The sequence below is a fragment of the Eucyclogobius newberryi genome, unplaced genomic scaffold (genome assembly GCF_026437365.1).
Source record: "Eucyclogobius newberryi isolate DKJ021-1_F unplaced genomic scaffold, fEucNew1.0.hap1 SCAF_18, whole genome shotgun sequence".
NCBI classification, from domain to species: Eukaryota; Metazoa; Chordata; class Actinopteri; order Gobiiformes; family Gobiidae; genus Eucyclogobius; species Eucyclogobius newberryi.
In genome coordinates, this window is record NW_027315812.1 from 15,164,514 (window position 1) to 15,185,247 (window position 20,734).

General features: G+C 43.7%; 1 protein-coding gene across 4 annotated transcripts in view; it reads left to right on the plus strand.

Moving 5' to 3' along the window:
• Positions 1 to 16,683, plus strand: part of zfhx4 (zinc finger homeobox 4) — a 71,583-nt gene extending 54,900 nt beyond the window's left edge. For 3 of the 4 annotated variants that reach the window (XM_072450633.1, XM_072450632.1, XM_072450635.1), the window contains exons 8-12: positions 5,310 to 5,443; positions 6,215 to 6,415; positions 6,502 to 6,622; positions 6,702 to 12,014; positions 12,494 to 16,683. In XM_072450633.1, the coding sequence (XP_072306734.1) occupies positions 5,310 to 5,443; positions 6,215 to 6,415; positions 6,502 to 6,622; positions 6,702 to 12,014; positions 12,494 to 13,980 (7,256 nt within the window). In that variant the 3' untranslated portion in view covers positions 13,981 to 16,683. The remainder of the gene's footprint in view (positions 1 to 5,309; positions 5,444 to 6,214; positions 6,416 to 6,501; positions 6,623 to 6,701; positions 12,015 to 12,493) is intronic. The other variant, XM_072450636.1, reaches the window with a different exon arrangement.
• The last annotated feature ends 4,051 nt before the right edge of the window (positions 16,684 to 20,734 follow it).

The window sequence follows — 20,734 nt, forward strand, 5'->3', positions numbered from 1 at the left end:
GCTTGTAATTTATAAGCGCCTTGCATTAATCTTTTCTAGTTCTTGTGCCCTCTCCGATGACATATTAATTTTTCATAAGCGTAGGATTAGATGGGGGGGATGTGTATATGTTTTTCTAATATTGCACAGCGTCCCTGCAACACTTAAATTAGTTTTTTCCCCTTCACCCTTCTTTCATTTCGCCTTCCATTTTTTTCATCCTATGCTTTAATTGTTGTCCAATCTGCGACTCTTCCACCGACCTCTCAGTATAAAGAGCAGAAAAGGATGTGTTTGTAAGAATGTTGTTAGCAGGGAGGGGTAACTATCCGTACAAGGCGGCATGCTATAGTATTTGATTATTTCGGTGCGAGGAAGAGCTACACATAATGCCTCCGCTCAAGGCTGTGGTCGGGATAGCCCTGGCTTTGTTAGATTTGATTTACCCAAATAAGAATTCATATGGTCTTTTTATGTATGAGATGGAAATCCATGACTCCAGATGAATATTGCATGGAGCACTCTTTTTTCTCTGTCATTGCATGGGGTTCTCTCTCTCATTCTTTCCTGCCTTTTACTAATGTGTCTCCTCCCCCCGACAACGCACACGCACCTTCCCTAACTCCCAAATGCTATCTATCCTAACCACCAATCGCTCTCTCTCCCTCCCCGACCTCCTCCTGTTCCTCGCACGGCCGTACCTAGCTCTATAATGTGAAGCTCAATGAGGCAGAAGGAGAGCTGAGTGAGGCTGGGGCCTATTAGTTTAGCTAGTCATCTATCTTTCAGCTCTATCTCCCTGACAGGTCCGTCTGACAGATATGGCGGGGAACCACCATCCATGCATTTCCGCGGCGCATATTACTGCCATCGTCATTTAACACCACTGCACACATGCAAAACACTGTCCACCACTCCATTCTGCTTTAGAGCCAAAGCCAGAGTATATGTGAATTTCAAAGTGTTGCCCGTCACATGTCAGCCTCTATAAACGTGGTAATGGAGGCCGAGGCTAGTTTGGGCTGATCGTGTACGGATGTCTTTTGAGGCCTACGGATCGGTATCCCATTATTGTCATATGGAAATTGTAAAACACTTAGTCAATCTTCTTACTTCAAGAGCCCATCGTTTTGTTGCTATTGCCCTTTATAAATAGTGTTGCATATGGAACTGAACATAAAAACATTTTTATTTTCACAATTGAAGAATGGTCCCATTTTGCATGTGACGGTGGGAGATGGTAAATAATAAAACTTCCTGCTCTTGAGGTCACTTTTTATTATTTTTTGCGTTTTGTGGGGAGTTGTTTATAATATTCAACTAGTTGGAAAAGGACCTATTGGTCATCTGATCTGAGACCAGCTCAGGGCCAGTCCCATGAACTATATTTGCGTGTAACAAGCAGCCTGTGTTGGGGAGAAAGTGGTGAAACTCCTGACAATGCACAAAGCCTGCCTGCTGTGTCAGTGTGCTGTGGTCGGGTTAATAACATAGAAAGACCCTTGTGTTTCCTCTTTTCCTTTTCCAGCTCAAAGTGGTAAGATTTAGCATCTCCTTCCCCAAATCTCCTGCTAGCTTGAAGTGTGCAGCTCTGTGTGTCTGATAGTGAGTGAGTGTGTGTCCATATGGAGATCTCCAGGGAAGGGATTACAGTGTGACCAAGTGAGCAGTGTGTTTGCGCACTTCATCTCTCAGCCCAGGATCCCTTTAACAAAGAGCCCTAGATAGAATAGATAGTGAAGGAAGAGAAACACAGGGTGGGAGGGGCCAGGAAGGACTCTCCAAGCTTTTTCCCTTGCTTCATTTACATTGTCTTTTTTAATCCCATGTCACTTTAGATTAATTATAATCCATGTTACATTTTCCATGCCCTGATGTGGATTACTTCCAGATAGCTTTGTGCTGTGAGTGGATGTCACCAACATGGCTCTGGGGCCCATTTCTTATAAATAACCAACTAAACAAAGGCCTCAGCATGGAAATGAGTACGTCAGGCTGCCCAAGGAAATTACACATCTCTACCTGCTTCAAATTAGCAACGAAATTGCTCATTGTTTCTGCAGTCAAATGCTATGTTATTAATTTCGTGTGCAAGTTTAAATTGTTAAGATGAGTGGAGAAACAAAAACTGAATCTCATGCAAGTCAAATCAGATGTTAAATATTCCATATTCATGTTTTGAATAAATTCCCCATTTTTATTTGCATGCATTTTGCAGATTTTCCCATCTAGACATGAGGGCTGTACTTGTTCTGTGCCTCAACAAGACAAGATTAAAACTGATTAAAGTTATTAGCATATTTAATTACAACCCTGCAGCCATGCTTTTGTGTGTGCATGTTTCCTGACAGCTTGTTGAACATTTCAGATGATTTGTCAAATGTGACATGGCCTTGCTCATATTTATCTCTCATTAGAACACACTCAGTACAGGGAGAAGAAAGGAGGCTAGTCATTAAAAAACACAACTGAACGACAGCTGCTGTTTAGTAGCCACACTCTCTCTCCTCTACTCTCCTCTTCCACGCTCGACCTTCCCTGCGGCTGCATGTGTGCCGGCTGAGGGCTTCACTGGGAGTTTGGGGTCCACAGTATGTTGCTGTAATGTTATCAGGTGACCAGGGGTCGCCCTAATGCGTAACCTCCGAGTAGTGGGCCAGTAAATCATGGCGGCTGGCCCTCCCTGGTCTGTTTGGACCAGCTCTGCCTGCTAGATTTACTGCTCTGTAACCTTAGCCAGTCTGCCAGGGCTCAGGACAGCTAAATTGAATACTAAATCCAAGCTGCCGCCACCCAGCCCGCTCTTCCAATTCTCTACATCGCTTTTTTCTTGCAATTAAATGCCAAGAATGCATTGTTTTAGAAATTACAACACAAACCATAAATAAAATATCACAGATCGTTTTGTTATTTGCTCCAGAGGATTTATTCTGATTTGAAGAATTTAATGATATTCTTGTTGTGATACAATCTCATCTCACAAATAGCATTCAAAGGGCACAATTCAAAAACGTTAGCAGCTACGCTTGTCCATGTTTTAGAAACAATTTGGAACAGAAATATCCTAAGGTGTTTCCAGGCTCTGTACTCCTGTCTTTCTCATCTGATTGCCCTTTCTGCCTTTCACTGTGCACCCTTCCATTGCGCTGCACTCCTCTCCATTTAAGCGTGTACTTGCGAGTATGTAAGGCTGTGTATACACCGCCCCTTAAACGCCATTGACAGTCGCAAATAAAGATGGGTGGTAAGTGCGCCTCTCGCTCCCCACGCAATGCAAAAGAGGTTGAGTGTCATAAATCACTTTTTGATTTATCTAATCAAGTAGGGTCCTGCTGCATGCAGACATTTGTCATTGGCGTAAGGGGGGTGCGGGTGTCAGGTTTATTCTGGCCCTTCGCTTCACTGGGCTGCAGCTGGTGGAGCCTACACAAGGATGGAGGGATGGAGGGAAGGTTGTGGGGAGGAGGCGGAAAGGACACTATCATTAAGTACAGATGCAGACTTGGAGACAAAGGAAAAATGTCTCTTGTCTAGATGTCCCCTATTATTCCTCTAATTATTTTAGCTCTCCATTTGTTATTGAGGGCAACTCTGTGAGGGCTGATGATACATTTTCAACCTTTGTGTTTGCACTGCTGAGGGCACTCCACTATTTTGAAAACAATAGTTCATCTAAAAATGTAAAACACAGCTAGAAGAGTCATTCACACGAGTACAGAGCAGATCTTGTAGCATTTAAGCAAATGGGTTTCCTAAACCTTATAGTCTGCCGATGAAAATTGAAGATATACCTTGCGCACAAGGAAAACTATGTCAAACGTGCACAAGCTCACATGCGCTGGGCAAACATATATTTACATCCAATATGACAGTAATCAATGTTGATGTGTGGGCTCCCTCCGCCGCCGCATTGTAAATGTGTTTGCAGCCTCTTGTCCGACAATCGCCTCATCTCCTTTCGCTGGGATGTAATTTAGTTGCAAATTGACTGGAAGACGGGGGGAAAAATTGAAAGTTGAAATTAGAAATGGTCATAATAAATACGGTAGGCGTGGAGAAGCCTTTGAAAAGGTCAGGTGATATGACGGGTGCTTCCAGGCTGCTGCGGTCGGACCAATGGAGTGTCAGAGGCCTGTCGGGAAGCACATATTACAGACACGCACACACATACAAGCCTGCAGGGGCCATCACAGGCACACGGAGACCAGATTACCTCGCTATTCTGAGCTGCACAGCAATTCTCGGATGTTCTTGGAAATTCACATTGTGCCCTTGTGTTTTTCCCTCCTCGTTCGCTCTCTCTCTCTTTCTCCCTTTCTTTGCTCCCTCCGTCTCTCTTGTCACTTCCCTTGACAGGCCAATATTTCAGGCTCCAGATATAGGGGATTACAAATAAAATAAGTGGAACGCCTACTTAATGCAACAGAATGAAAATGCATGAACGGGCCGGAGGAATTGATATGCGCCCAATACAAACGCGACCCTCAGAATAATATGAAATACAAAATGTTTTTTTTCCAGCCCCCCTCTCTATGTATCAGCGCTTTGATTTCCCTTTTTTTTCCATTTGTGCATCTAGCGTGAAGCGTTGATTCGCAAGAGTGAGGCTCACATATTGCCTTGAGTGACCATACCAGGGAGGGAGGGCTGGTGGGCGAGCGAGTGAGGGGGAGATGGCTTAGGGAGAGGTAGGGTAGGAGGGAGGATAGTTGCTGTGTCTTTGTGCTGTGTTGAGTGGGTAAATTGCAGTGGCAGAGTATAGTGGGTCTGCATGGCCGGTATCGTAGGATGAGCCTAATGAAAGATTTATCAGCAGCTGCAGCATTTACTAAATACAACCAGGGGCTGAACACTGCACTGTTAATATCATGCACGCTTACACGTACACACACAAATGTAGCACACAAGGCAAGCTGCGCCAGCCGTGACTGAGCCCAGAAAATTTTGCATCTTGTAGCGAGCGAGAAGTTGTGGCAGTAGCTGGGGAAATGTATATGAACTAATGAAGTGTATCATATTACCATAACATTTAATGTATGTCGTGCTGTGATAATGAGCCTGCCTGAGTTTTCTCCATTTCACATGTCCTCAGGCACAAATACATCATTGTATATGAATATAAATAATGCAGACCACGTTCCTATGTATCCATACACAGATTGTCAGGGTGTCAAATCAGTTTTAAAGCCATCATGACGCTTGCATACAATGATGATGGTGAAGTCAAAAAACCTTTCACCAGTGGTCAGAGGGAACTATACCTGCTAAATATTAGGCTGAATTTGCTTGATAAATGATGTATACTATGTTTTGTCCTTTTTCTCTTCCAGGAGCCAATGCCATATCCAAAGACATTTCAGGACCTAACAGCATGGGTAAACATTCCCTCCTGCCAGATCGACAGAATGAAACACCACCAAAAAGGCCCAAGTCTGCGGAGGGGAAGACCTCTATCAATGAACAGGTGAAGTCTTTGAGAACAATAGTAATCATACCTGTGCCTTACAGCTAATGAATGCAAACTAATTAAACTGGAATTCCTGTACAAAGGAAAGACATTGACACGGTGGCAGGTTTTGTCTTCATAAGTGCTAATGAGACATTATTTTCTCTGGCTTTATTAGCAAAGTTAATAAAGAAAAGTGTCTTAGACGCTGAAATGCTTACACGTGCAGTTAGTGTGTGCGAACACCCTGCAGCTTTCTTTCAAAGGGTTAAATTTTGCTTTCTCTTCTCTCTCTGACTGAGCTTTTTAGCATCAAACCCAGCAGGGCCGTCTTTGTGCTTTAAGTGGAAACCTGTACTAGCCGTGGGGCTTCCTCTCTGCTTTGTCCCCTTTTGCATCTCTTTAAATTATATGTGTTTTTAAATTAGATTATGAAGTATTAGCTCGTCTGGTGCAGGGCTCTGCAAAGAGGGAGGACTTAGTCATTTCAGAAATGGATTCTATTAAGACAGGTGGTGGGGAGGCAGCTATGTTCTGAGTACTCCCTGTAATGAGGGCAAGGCGTAGCTTGAGTGAGTACACACCTTTGTCATCTGTAATATCCTGATTAGAAATTCTGCCCAATCATGTTTTCTGCTAATAAAATTGCATTAGATCAGAGCCTTAAGTGAATTATAGAAAACATGGTTGGTCCAGGGTTTCTGTGTGGGCATGGGTTTAGTGAAAAACGTGATGCAAAATTTGGTTACAATGGTATTTTTCTAACAGCTAATTTTGTCTGTTTTATAGGTACAGCAGTGCCCTTATTGTAACTACAGCAGTAAAGATGCCAACCTGATGCAGCTGCATGTGATGTCCCAGCATTCCATGCAGCCTGTGATCCGATGTCCGTTGTGCCAGGACGTCCTTAGCAACAAGATCCATCTACAGCTACATCTGACCCACCTCCACAGTGTGGCACCTGACTGTGTGGAGAAGCTTATAATGACGGTATGTTGAATTTTGCATATTTATTAACAAGAATAAGTCCGTTTAATAAGTCCATAATTTTTAATGTTATATTCATAATTGTTTAGGTTCTGGGACCAGACACAGCAACACCAAATAATGCAATGCATCACCAAACTGGACAAGACAAAGGCTCATCTTTGATGGAGACCACTACCTCTGTTTCTGAAGGAACTGGAAAAGCTCATGGTATATTAAGAAAATATATAATTATTGTTTGTATTGTTTAATGTTTGTAGTCTAACTTCTTTCTTTTTTTTCATTTTAGGAAATATCCCGAAGGAAGAACCGGCACAGGACAAAAATGAAATGGAAGTGCAATGTGAAGAACATAAACCTCCAAAGGAAGCCTCAGAGGCTCCAGACTGGAACAAAGGCAGTAATGTGGGACACGAGAAGTCTTCAGATGCCTTACAGGACCATCTATCTGAGCTTCAGAGGCTCCAACAGCAGCAACAGCAACTGTCGGTGTCTGATCGACATGTCTACAAGTACCGCTGTAACCACTGCAGTCTGGCCTTCAAGACCATGCAGAAGCTTCAGATACATTCCCAATACCACGCTATCCGAGCAGCCACTATGTGCAGCCTGTGCCAGCGCAGCTTTAGGACATTCCTGGCCCTCAGGAAGCATTTAGAGAATGGGCATCCTGAACTAAGTGAAGCTGAGGTGCAGCAACTGGTTGGAAATTTGCCAATAAATGGAGACATCACAGAGAGTGAAGTCAGAGCTTTAGAAGAGGCCCAAGCCTTTGAACACGACTTAGACAAAGATGATGAACTAGACCAAGAAGAAAAGCCCAGTCCCACTGGCAGTGACTCACTGTTGGATGACTTGGGAGCAGAACCAAAACGAACCCTGCCATTCAGAAAAGGGCCCAACTTCACTATGGAGAAGTTCTTAGACCCATCACGGCCTTACAAATGCACTGTATGCAAAGAGTCCTTTACCCAAAAGAACATTCTGCTGGTTCACTATAATTCTGTTTCCCATTTGCATAAACTGAAGAAAGTACTTCAAGAAGCATCAAGCCCAGTCCCCCAGGAGACAAGCTGCAGCATTGATAACAAACCATTCAAATGCAATATCTGCAATGTTGCTTATAGCCAAAGTTCAACGCTTGAAATCCATATGAGGTCAGTTCTTCACCAGACCAAAGCCAGAACCGCCAAAAGTGAAGGAAGCAGCAACAACAGTGGCTCCAGTGGTTCAGCCCCAGCAAAGAGCCCAGCGCCCAGCACACATGGGAACAATAATAGCTTTGAATCCGCTAGGAGTGGCACACCTTCAGCTAACAAAGAGAATGCTGTGGAATCCAAAGATGTGAACAACAGCAACACAAAACAGGCCACAGCCTCTGAGCATGTCTCCCAAAGCAGTAGCCACCAGTCTGCCCAGACCTCAACCCAACTCCAGCTCCAACTTCAGCACGAGCTCCAACAGCAGGCTGCCTTCTTCCAGCCGCAATTCCTTAACCCGGCATTCTTCCCTCATTTCCCCATGACCCCAGAGGCACTTCTGCAATTCCAGCAGCCACAGTTTCTGTTCCCATTCTACATCCCTGGGGCAGAGTTTAACCTCAGTCCAGAGCTAGCCCTGCACTCAGCGGCCGCTTTCGGGATGCCAGGTCTCACTGGGTCATTTCTGGAGGATCTGAAACAGCAAATGCAGCAGCAGCATCAACTTCAACAGGCCCAAGCTCAACAACAAGCTCAACAACAACAAGCTCAACAACAGCAACAACAGCAGCAGCAGCAGCAGGCCTCTCAGTCTCAGAAAAGCCAGCAGAACATCAAACTCAAATCTGAGTCCAGCGCTATTTCTGTATCTGATGTCCAAATGTCACGAGAGGCAGAAGAGCAGTATGAAAAGCAAGAGAATAGAGCTAAATTTGAAAATGGAGATGACAATAAAGAAAATAAAGATCATAAAAAGTCCAAGTTTTCAGAGCCACTCATTCCCCCTCCACGTATTGTGTCAGGAGCAAGGGGCAATGCAGCCAAGGCACTACTGGAGAACTTTGGATTTGAACTAGTGATCCAATACAATGAGAACAGACAGAAGATTCAAAAGAAAATCAAAGAGGGGACTGAACAAGTACAAATAAACACAGACAAGCTGGAGTGTGGCATGTGTGGCAAGCTCTTTTCCAACATGCTCATTCTGAAAAGCCACCAGGAGCATGTCCACAGCCAATTCTTCCCCTACGGCGAACTCGAAAAGTTTGCCCAGCAGTACAGAGAGGCCTACGACAAACTGTACCCCATAAACCCTGGTTCTCCAGAGACTCCTCCGCCACCTCCACCGCCTCCCCCGCCACCACCGGCCCCTGCCCCAGTGACCACCCCACAGCCCTCCTCCACATCCATGCCCAAGCCTCAAACTCCAGCACCTCCGCCTGCTGCGTCCCCACATCAGAGCACAAATCAGTCAGCTCACCAGACTGCTCCAGCCCAAAATCCTCCACCGCCCCCACCCCAAGCCGCTCCTGCGACACAACAAGTGCAGATGCCTGTCCCGATGGACCTGCCTCTCTTCTCTCCTCTCATGATGCAGTCGGTGCAGCACCCAGGCCTGTCCCACCAACTGGCTCTCCAACTGCCTGGCATGGACTCTCTATCTTCCGACTTGACTCAGCTCTGCCAGCAACAGTTAGCTCTCGACCCAAATTTCCTGCGCCAGTCCCAGTTTAAGAGGCCGCGCACACGTATTACTGATGACCAGCTGAAGATTCTCAGAGCCAACTTTGATATCAACAATTCTCCCAACGAGGAGCAAATCCAGGAGATGTCTGAAAAATCTGGCCTGCCCCAAAAAGTTATAAAGCACTGGTTCCGTAACACCCTATTCAAAGAAAGGCAGCGTAGTAAAGACTCTCCTTATAATTTCAATATTCCTCCCATCACTACACTGGAAGACATTAGAATGGAGCCCCAAGTTAGTGCTCTCGATTATAGAACTGATCCAGCTATGAACAAGAGATCCTCCAGAACAAGATTCACTGATTACCAACTAAGAGTACTCCAAGATTTCTTTGACACAAATGCTTATCCAAAAGATGACGAGATAGAGCAGCTCTCCACTGTCCTGAACCTACCAACCAGAGTCATTGTGGTTTGGTTCCAGAACGCTCGTCAAAAAGCCCGCAAGAGCTACGAAAACCAGGCTGACGCAAAAGACAGTGAGAAGAAAGAGCTAACAAACGAACGCTACATCAGGACTAGCAACATGCAGTACCAGTGTAAAAAATGTAACATCGTGTTCCCGAGAATATTCGATCTCATCACTCACCAGAAAAAGATATGCTACAAAGACGAGGATGAAGACGCAATCGATGAATCCCACTGTGACGATTATAATGACTCTTATGACCTGAGTCTGCCCGCCAAAATCTATTCAGAGTCATCCAGGCAGCCCCACGGGACAGCCACCAGCTCTGGTTCCAGCTCTCCTACACTGGCCTCCCCTCACACGAGCATGGGCAAAATCTCACCCAAGCCCGAGCCACTTGAAAGCGAACCCAAACAAACTGAGAATGCCCCGTCACCTGTGATAAAGTCCCTCCCCGAGCCGAGACCGTCTAAGGCCTGCACCCCTCAGCCTCCCCCCCCAAAAGCCACCCAACCCCCCATGTCAAGGCCGCACTCCCAGCCCCAAGCAGCGTCTGTGGCCTCCAGTCCTCTCTCCATGGCTCTCTCCACACTAACAAACAGCCTGCCTCACCAAATGCTGCAGTACCAGTGTGAGCAATGCAAGATCGCTTTTCCATCAATGGAGCTATGGCAAGAGCACCAGCACATGCATTTCCTGGCTGCCCAAAACCAATTCCTGCATTCTCAGTTCATTGAAAGACCAATGGATATGCCCTATATGATATTTGACCCGAATAATCCGCTCATGGCCAGTCACCTGCTCTCTGGAGGTCTAACCCAAATCCCCACACAGAGTAGCGCCAGCCTAGCATCTGCTGGGGGGATGAAAAGAAAAATGGATGACAAGGACGAGTCTGCAAATGATAAAGATGGTGGAAACAGTAGCGAAGAACAACATAGAGATAAGCGACTGCGAACCACAATAACACCAGAACAACTGGAGATACTTTATGATAAATATCTGCTTGACTCAAATCCAACACGGAAAATGCTGGACCATATTGCAAGAGAAGTTGGTCTGAAAAAGAGGGTGGTGCAAGTGTGGTTCCAAAATACTCGAGCTAGAGAAAGAAAGGGGCAGTTCAGAGCCATTGGACCCTCCCAGTCACACAAGAAATGCCCCTTCTGTAGAGCCCTCTTCAAAGCCAAATCTGCTTTAGACAGCCACATAAGGTCCCGACATTGGCATGAAGCTAAACAAGCAGGCTTTAGTTTGCCCCCCAGTCCAATGATGAATCAAGACAATGACAGAGGGGAAAGTCCAAATAAGTATTCTTTTTTTGACTGCCCACCACTGCCAACTAAGAGTGAGCCACATGATTATGATCTGCCTGCTGCTTCCTCAACCCCCATGAAACAAACTGAAACTCAGATAAAAAACTTCTTAAGCCCTTCATCCTTAAAAGCTGAAAACTGTGATGAAACTGAAGGGCCCAATGCGAATTCAGCAGAAACTTCTTCATACGAGCTGAAGATGGACTTTGATGAGACTTCTTCAATTAATACAGCCATTAGTGATGCCACCACAGGTGACGAAGCCAATAACAACGAGATCGAGAGCTTCACTGCAAATGGTGGGGTCATTGATGGTAAAAACAATCTCCTCTCAAACTCAGATTGTTTAAACGACAGATTCCAGTTCAGCATGGTCAGTCCTGCCCTGAGCTTTTCTGGAAAAGACTGTGACTCTTACTTCAGCTCCAGAGATGACGACATGGAGGAAAGCTATGACCTAAGTGAGTCATCCAGCCTTACGGATCCAAGTTCACCAAGTCCGTTTGGTACGTCTAACCCTTTTAAGTCTGGCAAAGGGAACAATGGCGGAGACAGACCAGGACACAAGCGCTTCAGGACACAGATGAGCAATCTGCAGCTCAAAGTCCTCAAAGCATGTTTCAGTGACTACCGCACACCCACAATGCAGGAGTGTGAGATGCTGGGCAACGAGATTGGACTCCCCAAACGTGTCGTCCAGGTGTGGTTCCAAAATGCCCGCGCTAAAGAAAAGAAATTCAAGATAAACATTGGAAAGCCGTTCATGATAAGTCAAGGCTCCCCAGAAGGTCCCAGACCAGAGTGTACTCTTTGTTGTGTGAAGTACACTGCTCGCATGTCAGTGCGGGACCACATATTCTCTAGACAGCACATCGCCAAAGTGCAGGAAACCCTGGGAAACCAGGTGGATAGAGAAAAGGACTACCTAGCACCAACCACTGTCCGTCAGCTCATGGCCCAGCAAGAACTGGACCGCCTGAAGAAAGTTGGAGAGTGCCTGATGCCTGGGCAGCAGACTGCAATGGACAACAACAATGCACTTCACAGCCTCGGCCTGCCCTCGGGCTACCCTGGGATATCAGGGCTCCCACCAGTGCTGCTCCCAGGGGTCAACGGGCCATCCTCACTCCCTGTGTTCCCTCCAAACACACCTGGTGAGTTAGTATGACAAAACGTCAATGTACATTAATAGATGCTTTATGAACTGAGCTTTACCATGCACTATTTATTTTTGTTTTACTACTGTTTACTCTAAATCACAAGAGGGTTTTTTAAACTCTTATTTTAAATCTATTTTAAATTTAATGCATGCTTTCATCCTGAGAGTTGTATAGCCAGCTGGTTCAGAGGTTTTTACATACAAATGTATTTGATGGCTTTCATTTGCTTGTGTTATTTTCCCTTTATTGTAGGTTTGGTATATTTAAACGCTAATATATTGAAAGATTAAATTGTTGTAAAGCGCATGTAACAGTTTTGATCCATAACAAAATCTAAATCAGACGTACCAATATTCAGCCAGTAAAGAATTAGTTATCTTAATATTTTTCTTCAATAATACCAATGTCCTTAGTGATTTGGAATTGAATATCTAAATATTGAATATCTCCATATCTATGCCACTGTATTCCAGCTTTAGCGTCTCCCGGTGCTGGCATGCTTGGGTTCCCTACACCAGCCACCCCCTCTCCTGCCATGTCTCTGAGCACTACCCCAACCAAGACTCTTCTGCAGACTCCTCCTCCTCCACCTCCTCCTCCTCCTGTTCCCTCCACACCTTTGACAGTCAATCACACAGAGCAGCAAGGCAAGGACGCAGAGAGAGACAGCAGCAAGAAGCCAGGAGACAAGCCAGTGCAGACCAAGGCGAAGGACAGAGAGAACAACTGCAGCCCACGCCCCAACACCCCCAGCACCAACAGGAAGAGGGAGAAGGCTCACGCTGCGGGGAAACTAGGAAGTGAGGTTGACGCCGCTCAGCTGCAGGCTCTTCAGAATGCCATGGCTGCAGGTGACCCTAGCGCCTTCCTGGGGGGCCAGTTCCTGCCATACTTTCTCCCTGGATTTCCCAACTGCTTCACTCCTCAGCTGCCCAGAGGGGTCCAGGCTGGGGGCTACTTTCCCCCCCTCTGCGGAATGGAGAGCCTGTTCCCCTACGGCCCGGCAGCTGTCCCACAGGCGGCCATGTCTGCAGGCCTGTCCCAGACCGCCCTCCTGCAGCAGTACCAGCAGTACCAGCAGTCCCTCCAGGACTCACTGCAGAAGCAGCAGAAGCAGCTGGAGCAGAAACACCAGAAACAACACAGCAGCACCAATTCCTTCAAACCAAAAGAAGCGTCAGAGGTGAAGGACGAACCCAACAAAGGCTCTTCGACAGAAAGCACAAAAGAAGAACCGAAAACTGAAACCAAAAGTTCCATGGATTTAGCAGATACTTTTATCGTCCAGTCCGTCAAGCATGAATTTATATGCAGAAAGTGCCAGATGATTTTTGCTGATGAAGATTCTGTGGTGCGTCATCAGAAGTCCTTCTGTTACTTCGGACATCCTTTTACCGACCCGCAAGAGACAGTGCTTCGGAAAGCAGTCAGCAGCTACACTTGTGCTGCCTGCAATGTGGTTCTTAATGGGAAAGAAGCACTTGGCCAACATCTTCAGTCGAGCTTGCACAAAGATAAAACAATCAAACAAGCAATGAGAAATGCCAAAGAGCATACTAGATTATTACCTCACACTGTCTGCTCCCCTACTCCTAACACCACATCTACCTCGCAGTCTGCAGCTTCTTCTAATAACACCTTTCCTCATCTCTCTCGCTTGTCCATGAAGTCCTGGCCAAATGTCCTGTTCCAGGCCACCACAGCCCGGAAAGCTGCTTCCTCCTCCCCGTCTGCCTCTCCTCCCCCTCCCCTGTCCTCACCTTCAACGGTTACCTCAACTTCCTGCAGCACCTCAGGGGTTCCAACCTCACTACCCACCGAGAGTTGTTCAGATGAATCCGACAATGAGCTAAGCCAGAAGCTGGAAGACTTAGATAATGCGTTGGAAGTCAAGGCTAAGCAGGCCTCTGGCCTAGACACGAGCTTCAGTAGTATAAGAATGGATATGTTCAGTGTGTAGGAGTGAAAAAAGGATCCCTTGCTTAAAGAAAAAATAAGACTTTTTAAACTGCAGTTCCAAAGTTTCTCTTAACCCAAAAAATTACAGTACCAAATGATTGACTCAGGATTGTTTTTCCCATATTGATATGCTGGCAAGATATTGATTGATTTTTGTTATGGACAGAACTGTTGCAGATGCTTGACTGAGCTTATATTGTATACAAAACATGGAGTAGGAAAAAATCCCACAAGTCCCTTGAGGGCTTGTTTAAAGCCAAAAACTCTCACGATAGCAAATTGCACCTCAGCTGGATTGTTTTCCAAATGCTAGCATGTACTGTATGGGATGACGATCCAGAACCCTCAAAGAGAATCTCTCTTAGTTTAGATAGGTGTAATTCAGTAGCTTTAAATTCTCAGGTCAGAACATAACATTTCTCATTTGTTAAAGCAGCAAAAGCCTGGGTACACTTGGCTTATAACCAAAACATGTCAAGCTTTATCGGACGCATTTCCTTGATGTGTATAGAGTACCAAGAGACAATATTACTGTTACAATGGACAATGTGCATATCCTTTTAGTTTTGCCCTACAAAGACAGTATGGTTTTGCCACTGAGGGAATTCGAATGGTGAAGTTTATGTGTATGATGCCCCTGTGTTTGCCAGTTTGTACTCCAACAAGCTGAGTCCTTTATTTCTTGTAGTAGAAACTAATCTGTGCCAACTCTTACCTTCTCACCTTACCTCTGCTCACGCCCTTTTCTCAAGAGGTAATAACTCTAGTTTTGATAGACTCTTGAATTATGTGAATATAACATTTTTCATTTGTGAATTGCTGTACTGTTACGGTACCTGCTTGTGTCTGGACTATAGTGCACTTATTTTGTTTGATTTGTCTTTTTATTATTGAGTAGGCCATTTGTTAATTTAATAGATTTTTGTTTATATGTCTGTATGTATGTTTGTGTTTAATTATTATTTGTGTCTATTGCAGCAGCATATTGGTCCACATGTGTTACAAGATTGATGCCTAACAATCTCGAAACATATTTAGTAATTGGTGCATCCAAGAAAGCAGTACTGTATACTTGAAACTTTTAAGGTACAAGTTGGTCACGATGTTAAAAATATGATCATGCTTTACATTTACAAATATGCTGCTTCAAAAGGAGGACAACAGCATTTGTGTTGTATATTCAGACATGTTCATGGTGTAGTCCAAACAGTGTTACATCAATACGCTGCCATTAGGTTGACGTCCTCCCACCAATTCTCTGGGCACTTGATCTATTTTTCAGTTTTCCACATTTAGTGATTTCAACATTGCTAAGTATTACCTTACAAGGTTTGCTGCTACTGTGTAATGTTTTTTTTGCTTGCCATAAATTCTCTATACTTTGTGTCAGACAAAATACTGATCCATTCTTTGCTTTGCTTTGCTCTTTTCTTTTTCTTTACTCTCTGTTTTATTTTATTGTGGAACTAAGAATGTGAAAGCTGTCAAAGGGTGTTCTGTTTTTTACGAATCACTTTCTAGTTTAGTAATTGAAACCAATGTGATTCATTCCAAAGTAACAGAAGGCTATTTGTATGAAAGAAAAGGCTCGTGAACAAAGAAAGCTAAGCTGTTGTACATATTTGTAGTTGGCTGTGCATGGTACAAATTTATTAATATGAAGAAATGCAAAAATGTATTGCTTTTGGTATTTCCTATTCTGAGATGAGCAAGTAGCATGTAATGCAACTGTTTGACAGGTTAAATCAAATCATGCTTAGTTATTGTTTCAAACAATGACATCAAATATCATTTCCGTATGTTTTATAATTGTGTTTTGTTTTTTGTTTTTTACGCAAAATGCCAGTTTCATTTTTCTGTGTGAGCTTTCTAAATGTCATTATTTGGATTTCGAGTATTTTAACATTTTCTTTAATCCTGAAGACACTTTTTGATTGTGTTTCATAAGAGACATCCTGGCCTCCCAAGGTGCAATTCTGCCATTGTACAAACATGACTGTCCTGATCCCAAAGGCTTTCTCTACTCTGGCGTTTTGCCTTTCCCACTTTGTGGCTCAGCATTCAAAGACTGAACTGTCAGCTAGCATCATGTGCTAAGATGCTAGTGTCCGACAGTACGCTTTCCACACCAAGGACTGGTAAAAGCTAACAAACCAACAAAGAGGATGGTCCAACAATATACTGTACATAGATATTGCAACTGCACAGCAGCCAAAAAGAAAAAAAAAAAAACTTTTTGAAAAAAAAATGGATGGATTGTGTCATGTCTTATGGGGACAGCCTTCAAAAGGTTGAAAGTGGAATTGTTCTTCTGGATGTCAAAGGGATTTTCATGGCGCAATCATATCCTCCACAATATGTACTCTTCAACATCTGGGTTACATAGGAAATGCACCCTGAGGTTTTAATAAGAAGAAGCCCCTATGGCTAAAACTTTAAATAAACTAAACCAAAAATGTTATTGATGTTTTATATATAGAGAGTAGTTGCATTAGTTTTTGTTACTGTACTGTTTGAGGTCTCAACTGTACCGTACCACGGTAATAACATGGTTTTGAAACCTTTTTTTATTTTGTCACAGACCTGTTGTCATAGTTGAAATGACGTTTATTGTAGATGGTATTTGAACAACTTCTGGAAATAGTTCATCAAGTATGTTTGTTGCTCATTGTTGTGATACATTAAAAACTGTATCTGCAAACCAGCTCACTCTCACGCTGCTTTATTTGTGTTTTATGCAAACTATTTTATAAAGATCTCTTCAGATGGAAAAAGCAAGGAGAATAACTGACTTAAAAGCACTTCAGAATAATTACATCTTATAATCAACACATTTGAATTTGGCACAAATAACTTTACATCGATAAACACCATTTTGTTTTCAAACTGTTTTATGATGAAATTATGCAAAAACAACAACATAAAACAAGAGATCAAATGTTTTATTGCGGTGTATTTAATTTTGCAAAGTTATTCTGAAGTGTTGCAACAAATCAGAATTTGCATTTATGATTATGTTGATTATTATTATTCATTATTATTGCAATTTTATATGATCTGTTTTGCCAGTATTGAGACTCAGAGTTCATTAGGTTTAGCGCTAAAGCTATTGACAATAATGTGACGCTAAGCAGATGTACAGGATTATATATGGATGTTTATCAGATCAGGTGCACTCTTGTTTTTCTCTATAATATCTGAAAACACATCACATAACAGAGGGCACGCCAACGCTGTGTGAAGTGGAAATAAAAAAAATATTACTATTAAATTAAAAAGGCGAAAAGACAGGCAGAGTGACCTTTCAGAACCAAGGTCAATATTTACTGTCACATTAAAATGGCAGCTCCAGATCGGCACATGGCCACAATAGATCACAGCTCCTCCTCCTCCCGTGTCAGGGTCAGGGAGATGGGACACGTTCACAAGTCATTACACCTCCTAATGCAATCTCACAAGGGCAGCAGAAATCAAGGAGAGACGCTTTTCACGGGATTCTGCTGTGAACAGTATAAGGAACAGTATATTTTCACGTTCCGGTCTGACGCTGTGGAGAGATTATTTTATTTGTTCACTTTTTATTGTATGGCGTATTAAGATATTTTGCTCCGGATAAGGGGTGAGCGATTATAAATAACTATAGATTTTTAACGTCTCAAAAAAATAAAAAAAATATGTTGAAATAACTATAATTGTGAGGATTGTAGGCAGCAACAATGAGTAATTTCAGTTCAAACTATACTCACACTACATATAAAAGTCACACTACATGAATTCCAATGTAGTTTGGTTAAAGTGCCAACAATCATGAATAATGGTAAAATCGTGATGTTTCTTCGTAACACTAACATTCTATATTAAACACGTACAGCCAGTTTAGAATAAGCATAATAAAAACATGTTGTTTATGGGTATGAGCATCTACATATATTATATACGTGGTGGTTTTCTGGATGTTCTTCAGACACTTCCTGGCTCAAGATCTGGAGAACAGTCCCAATGTCGCCCCTTTAGCTTGAAGAGGATCAAGGATTAAGCAAATGCCCATGGTCAATAAGGTATTCCATTCACCAAGTAAATGTTCATTTTATATAATCAAAAAGTGCTTTCCATCCATCCATCCATTTTCTACCGCTTGTTCCCTTTCGGGGTCGCGGGTGACTGGAGCCTATCCCAGTGACTTCGGGCCTTAGGCGGGGTACACCCTGGACAGTGGCCAACTTGTCGCAGGGTTATAAATGTATTCCTTTCATGAAAAAAAATACACTTCAGTATGGTATGTCAGAATGTCTCTTTCAGCTCTTTATTATGACATCCAGTGGACACAACATATTATTCAACACAGTTTTAACATGCCCCTTGTCCTTGATGGATGTGTAGTGTTTGCAGTGAGACTTGGTTCAGCTGAATGTCCCTTTTCCTGTTTCTCACCCTTAAAGTGGCAGCGGTGGGCGACACAGCCCTCACCGCTGCCATATTAAAGGATTGAATTGCGTTTGACCTTTGCCGAGAACAATGGCTTTGAAGGCCTTTCATTTCTCTGGCCTTCTCAAACGCCTACAAAACGCACCTCCTCCTTCTTACACCGCCGCGGTCTGAATCACAAACAAGATCCGCGCTCATTCTGTCGCACATTTGTTCAAGTCGACCAAAATAAACCGACCAAAGAGTCATTTTAGCAGCGACTATATTGAGAATCCTACAATTTACCGCTGCTCTGTCCTAGAATAAAACTGCCAGAGTACGGTTCACGGCAGTTCACAAAGAGCTTTTGGTTGCAGCAGAAAGCGGTCTTGCCCTCAATGCACGATAAAAGGTTTACGGTAAATTCTAAATGCCATTTTCTTCAACCCATACATCACTCACCACCATTAGGTTCCAGTTTGTGCCCTCCCTGCCACGGCACCCCCATGATACAGTACAGAGGCTGTGGTGGAGGCAGATCTGGCCTCTCAGTTGCCTGCAGCCAATGGATTTTCTCTGGATAATACAATGTTTGGGACAGAAAGGCAGGGATTAGTCCAGACAGATACATCCCGCGCCCCCCACATGCCCAATCTAATTAGACTGGAATCAGTTTAAGATGAAAGCAAGCCCCGGCATCACCGCACTAAATACTGGAATTAGTATTCGCCGCATGGGAATTCAATGATGGAGACTGAAAATCCAATCACATTCACTCCCAGTTTAGCCCCTCGTGCATCGGGCCCGGACAATGACGAAAACCAAAGAACAACAACAATCATTTGTCTGTCAATAGTTATCGAGCGGCCGCATCACATCCGAGGCACTTACATATCGGCGTAACTATGTTGTCATCATTTAACGGGGGATAAACACCTTATAATCAAATATTTAGCCTCTTTCTGATGCCTTCTGACTCGGCTTTGGCCCCTAATGGAAGACAACCGCAACATGAATGGGAAATGTGAATTAGTGACAATAATAAAACACATGGGCACATCTGCTCATTTACAGTAAGTTCATAGGTCTGTGTGTAATAGGAATTCCAGTCAATGTTTGTGGCACTCTTTTATTTAGCGAGGCGAGTTTACATATTAGGGAATAATGTTATGGAACAACAGTTAAACCTATTCTGCCACACTACTGCACCTGGTATTTTCACTGGTCTCCCATCCAAGTATAAACCAGGCCCGACCCTGGCAGTCTCAAGGTGGTGAGAGCGTATACACATACACAAAATATACCGTATTTTCCGGACTATAAGACGCACCTTTTCTCATAGTTTTGGCCGGGGTGCGACTTCAGTTGTAGTCATCTGGACTCAGTTTGAAAAAATAGACGTTTCGACTCTCATCCAAGAGTCATTGTCAATAAAAGAATTTAGATCGAGAACTCCGATATTAATACTGTTCTGTGGTAAGACCCGCCCATTGGGCGGAGCCTTCCTGAAGTAGAAAGAGTTGTTTGTTTCAACAGAAACTCCCCCCTTGTATCTACCGAGCTAGCCTATTCAGAATCTTAATGGCCTATTAGAATCCTCTTTGTCTTTGTGAGACCCTGGCTCAACCACCCTGAGTACCTGATTGGCATCTAAATGTCCTGGTCCTGGTCCTCTACCTTTCCAGGGGTTCAGTATACCATTAGAGATACCAGGAGGATTGAATCTTAGCCCTCCATTTCTGTTTAAAGAAGGTCTTTCTTTTTTAACAAAAATAGCTTCCTTGACTCCTCTTTCAAACCATCTTTTCTCCCTGCTTAAAACCTTCACCTCACCGTCTTCAAACGAGTGATTAGAGGCTTCAAGATGGAGATGCACGGCGCTCTGAGGTCCTGAACTTGTATTTCTTCTGTGCTGATAAAGCCTCTTGTGTAGAGGCTGTTTTGTCTCACCTATGTACCGTTCTTTACAGCTTTCTTCACTGCATTGGATCGAATAAACTACATTGCTCTGTTTTTGAGTCGGCAATTTGTCCTTAGGGTGAACCAGTTTTTGTCTTAAAGTGTTTCCTGGTTTAAAATAAACAGGGACTTTGTGTTGTCTAAAAATTCTCTGCAGTTTTTCCGACAGGCCAGACACATAAGGGATAGAAACACCCTTCCTTCTCTGTTCAGTTTCCCTTTTGTCCTGCTTTTTGGTTCTCTTCACTCTGTTGAGAGCCCAAGCGGGGTAACTACAGGCTGAGAGGGCATTTCGGACATCTATCCCTTATGTGTCTGGCCTGTCGGAAAAACTGCAGAGAATTTTTAGACAACACAAAGTCCCTGTTTATTTTAAACCAGGAAACACTTTA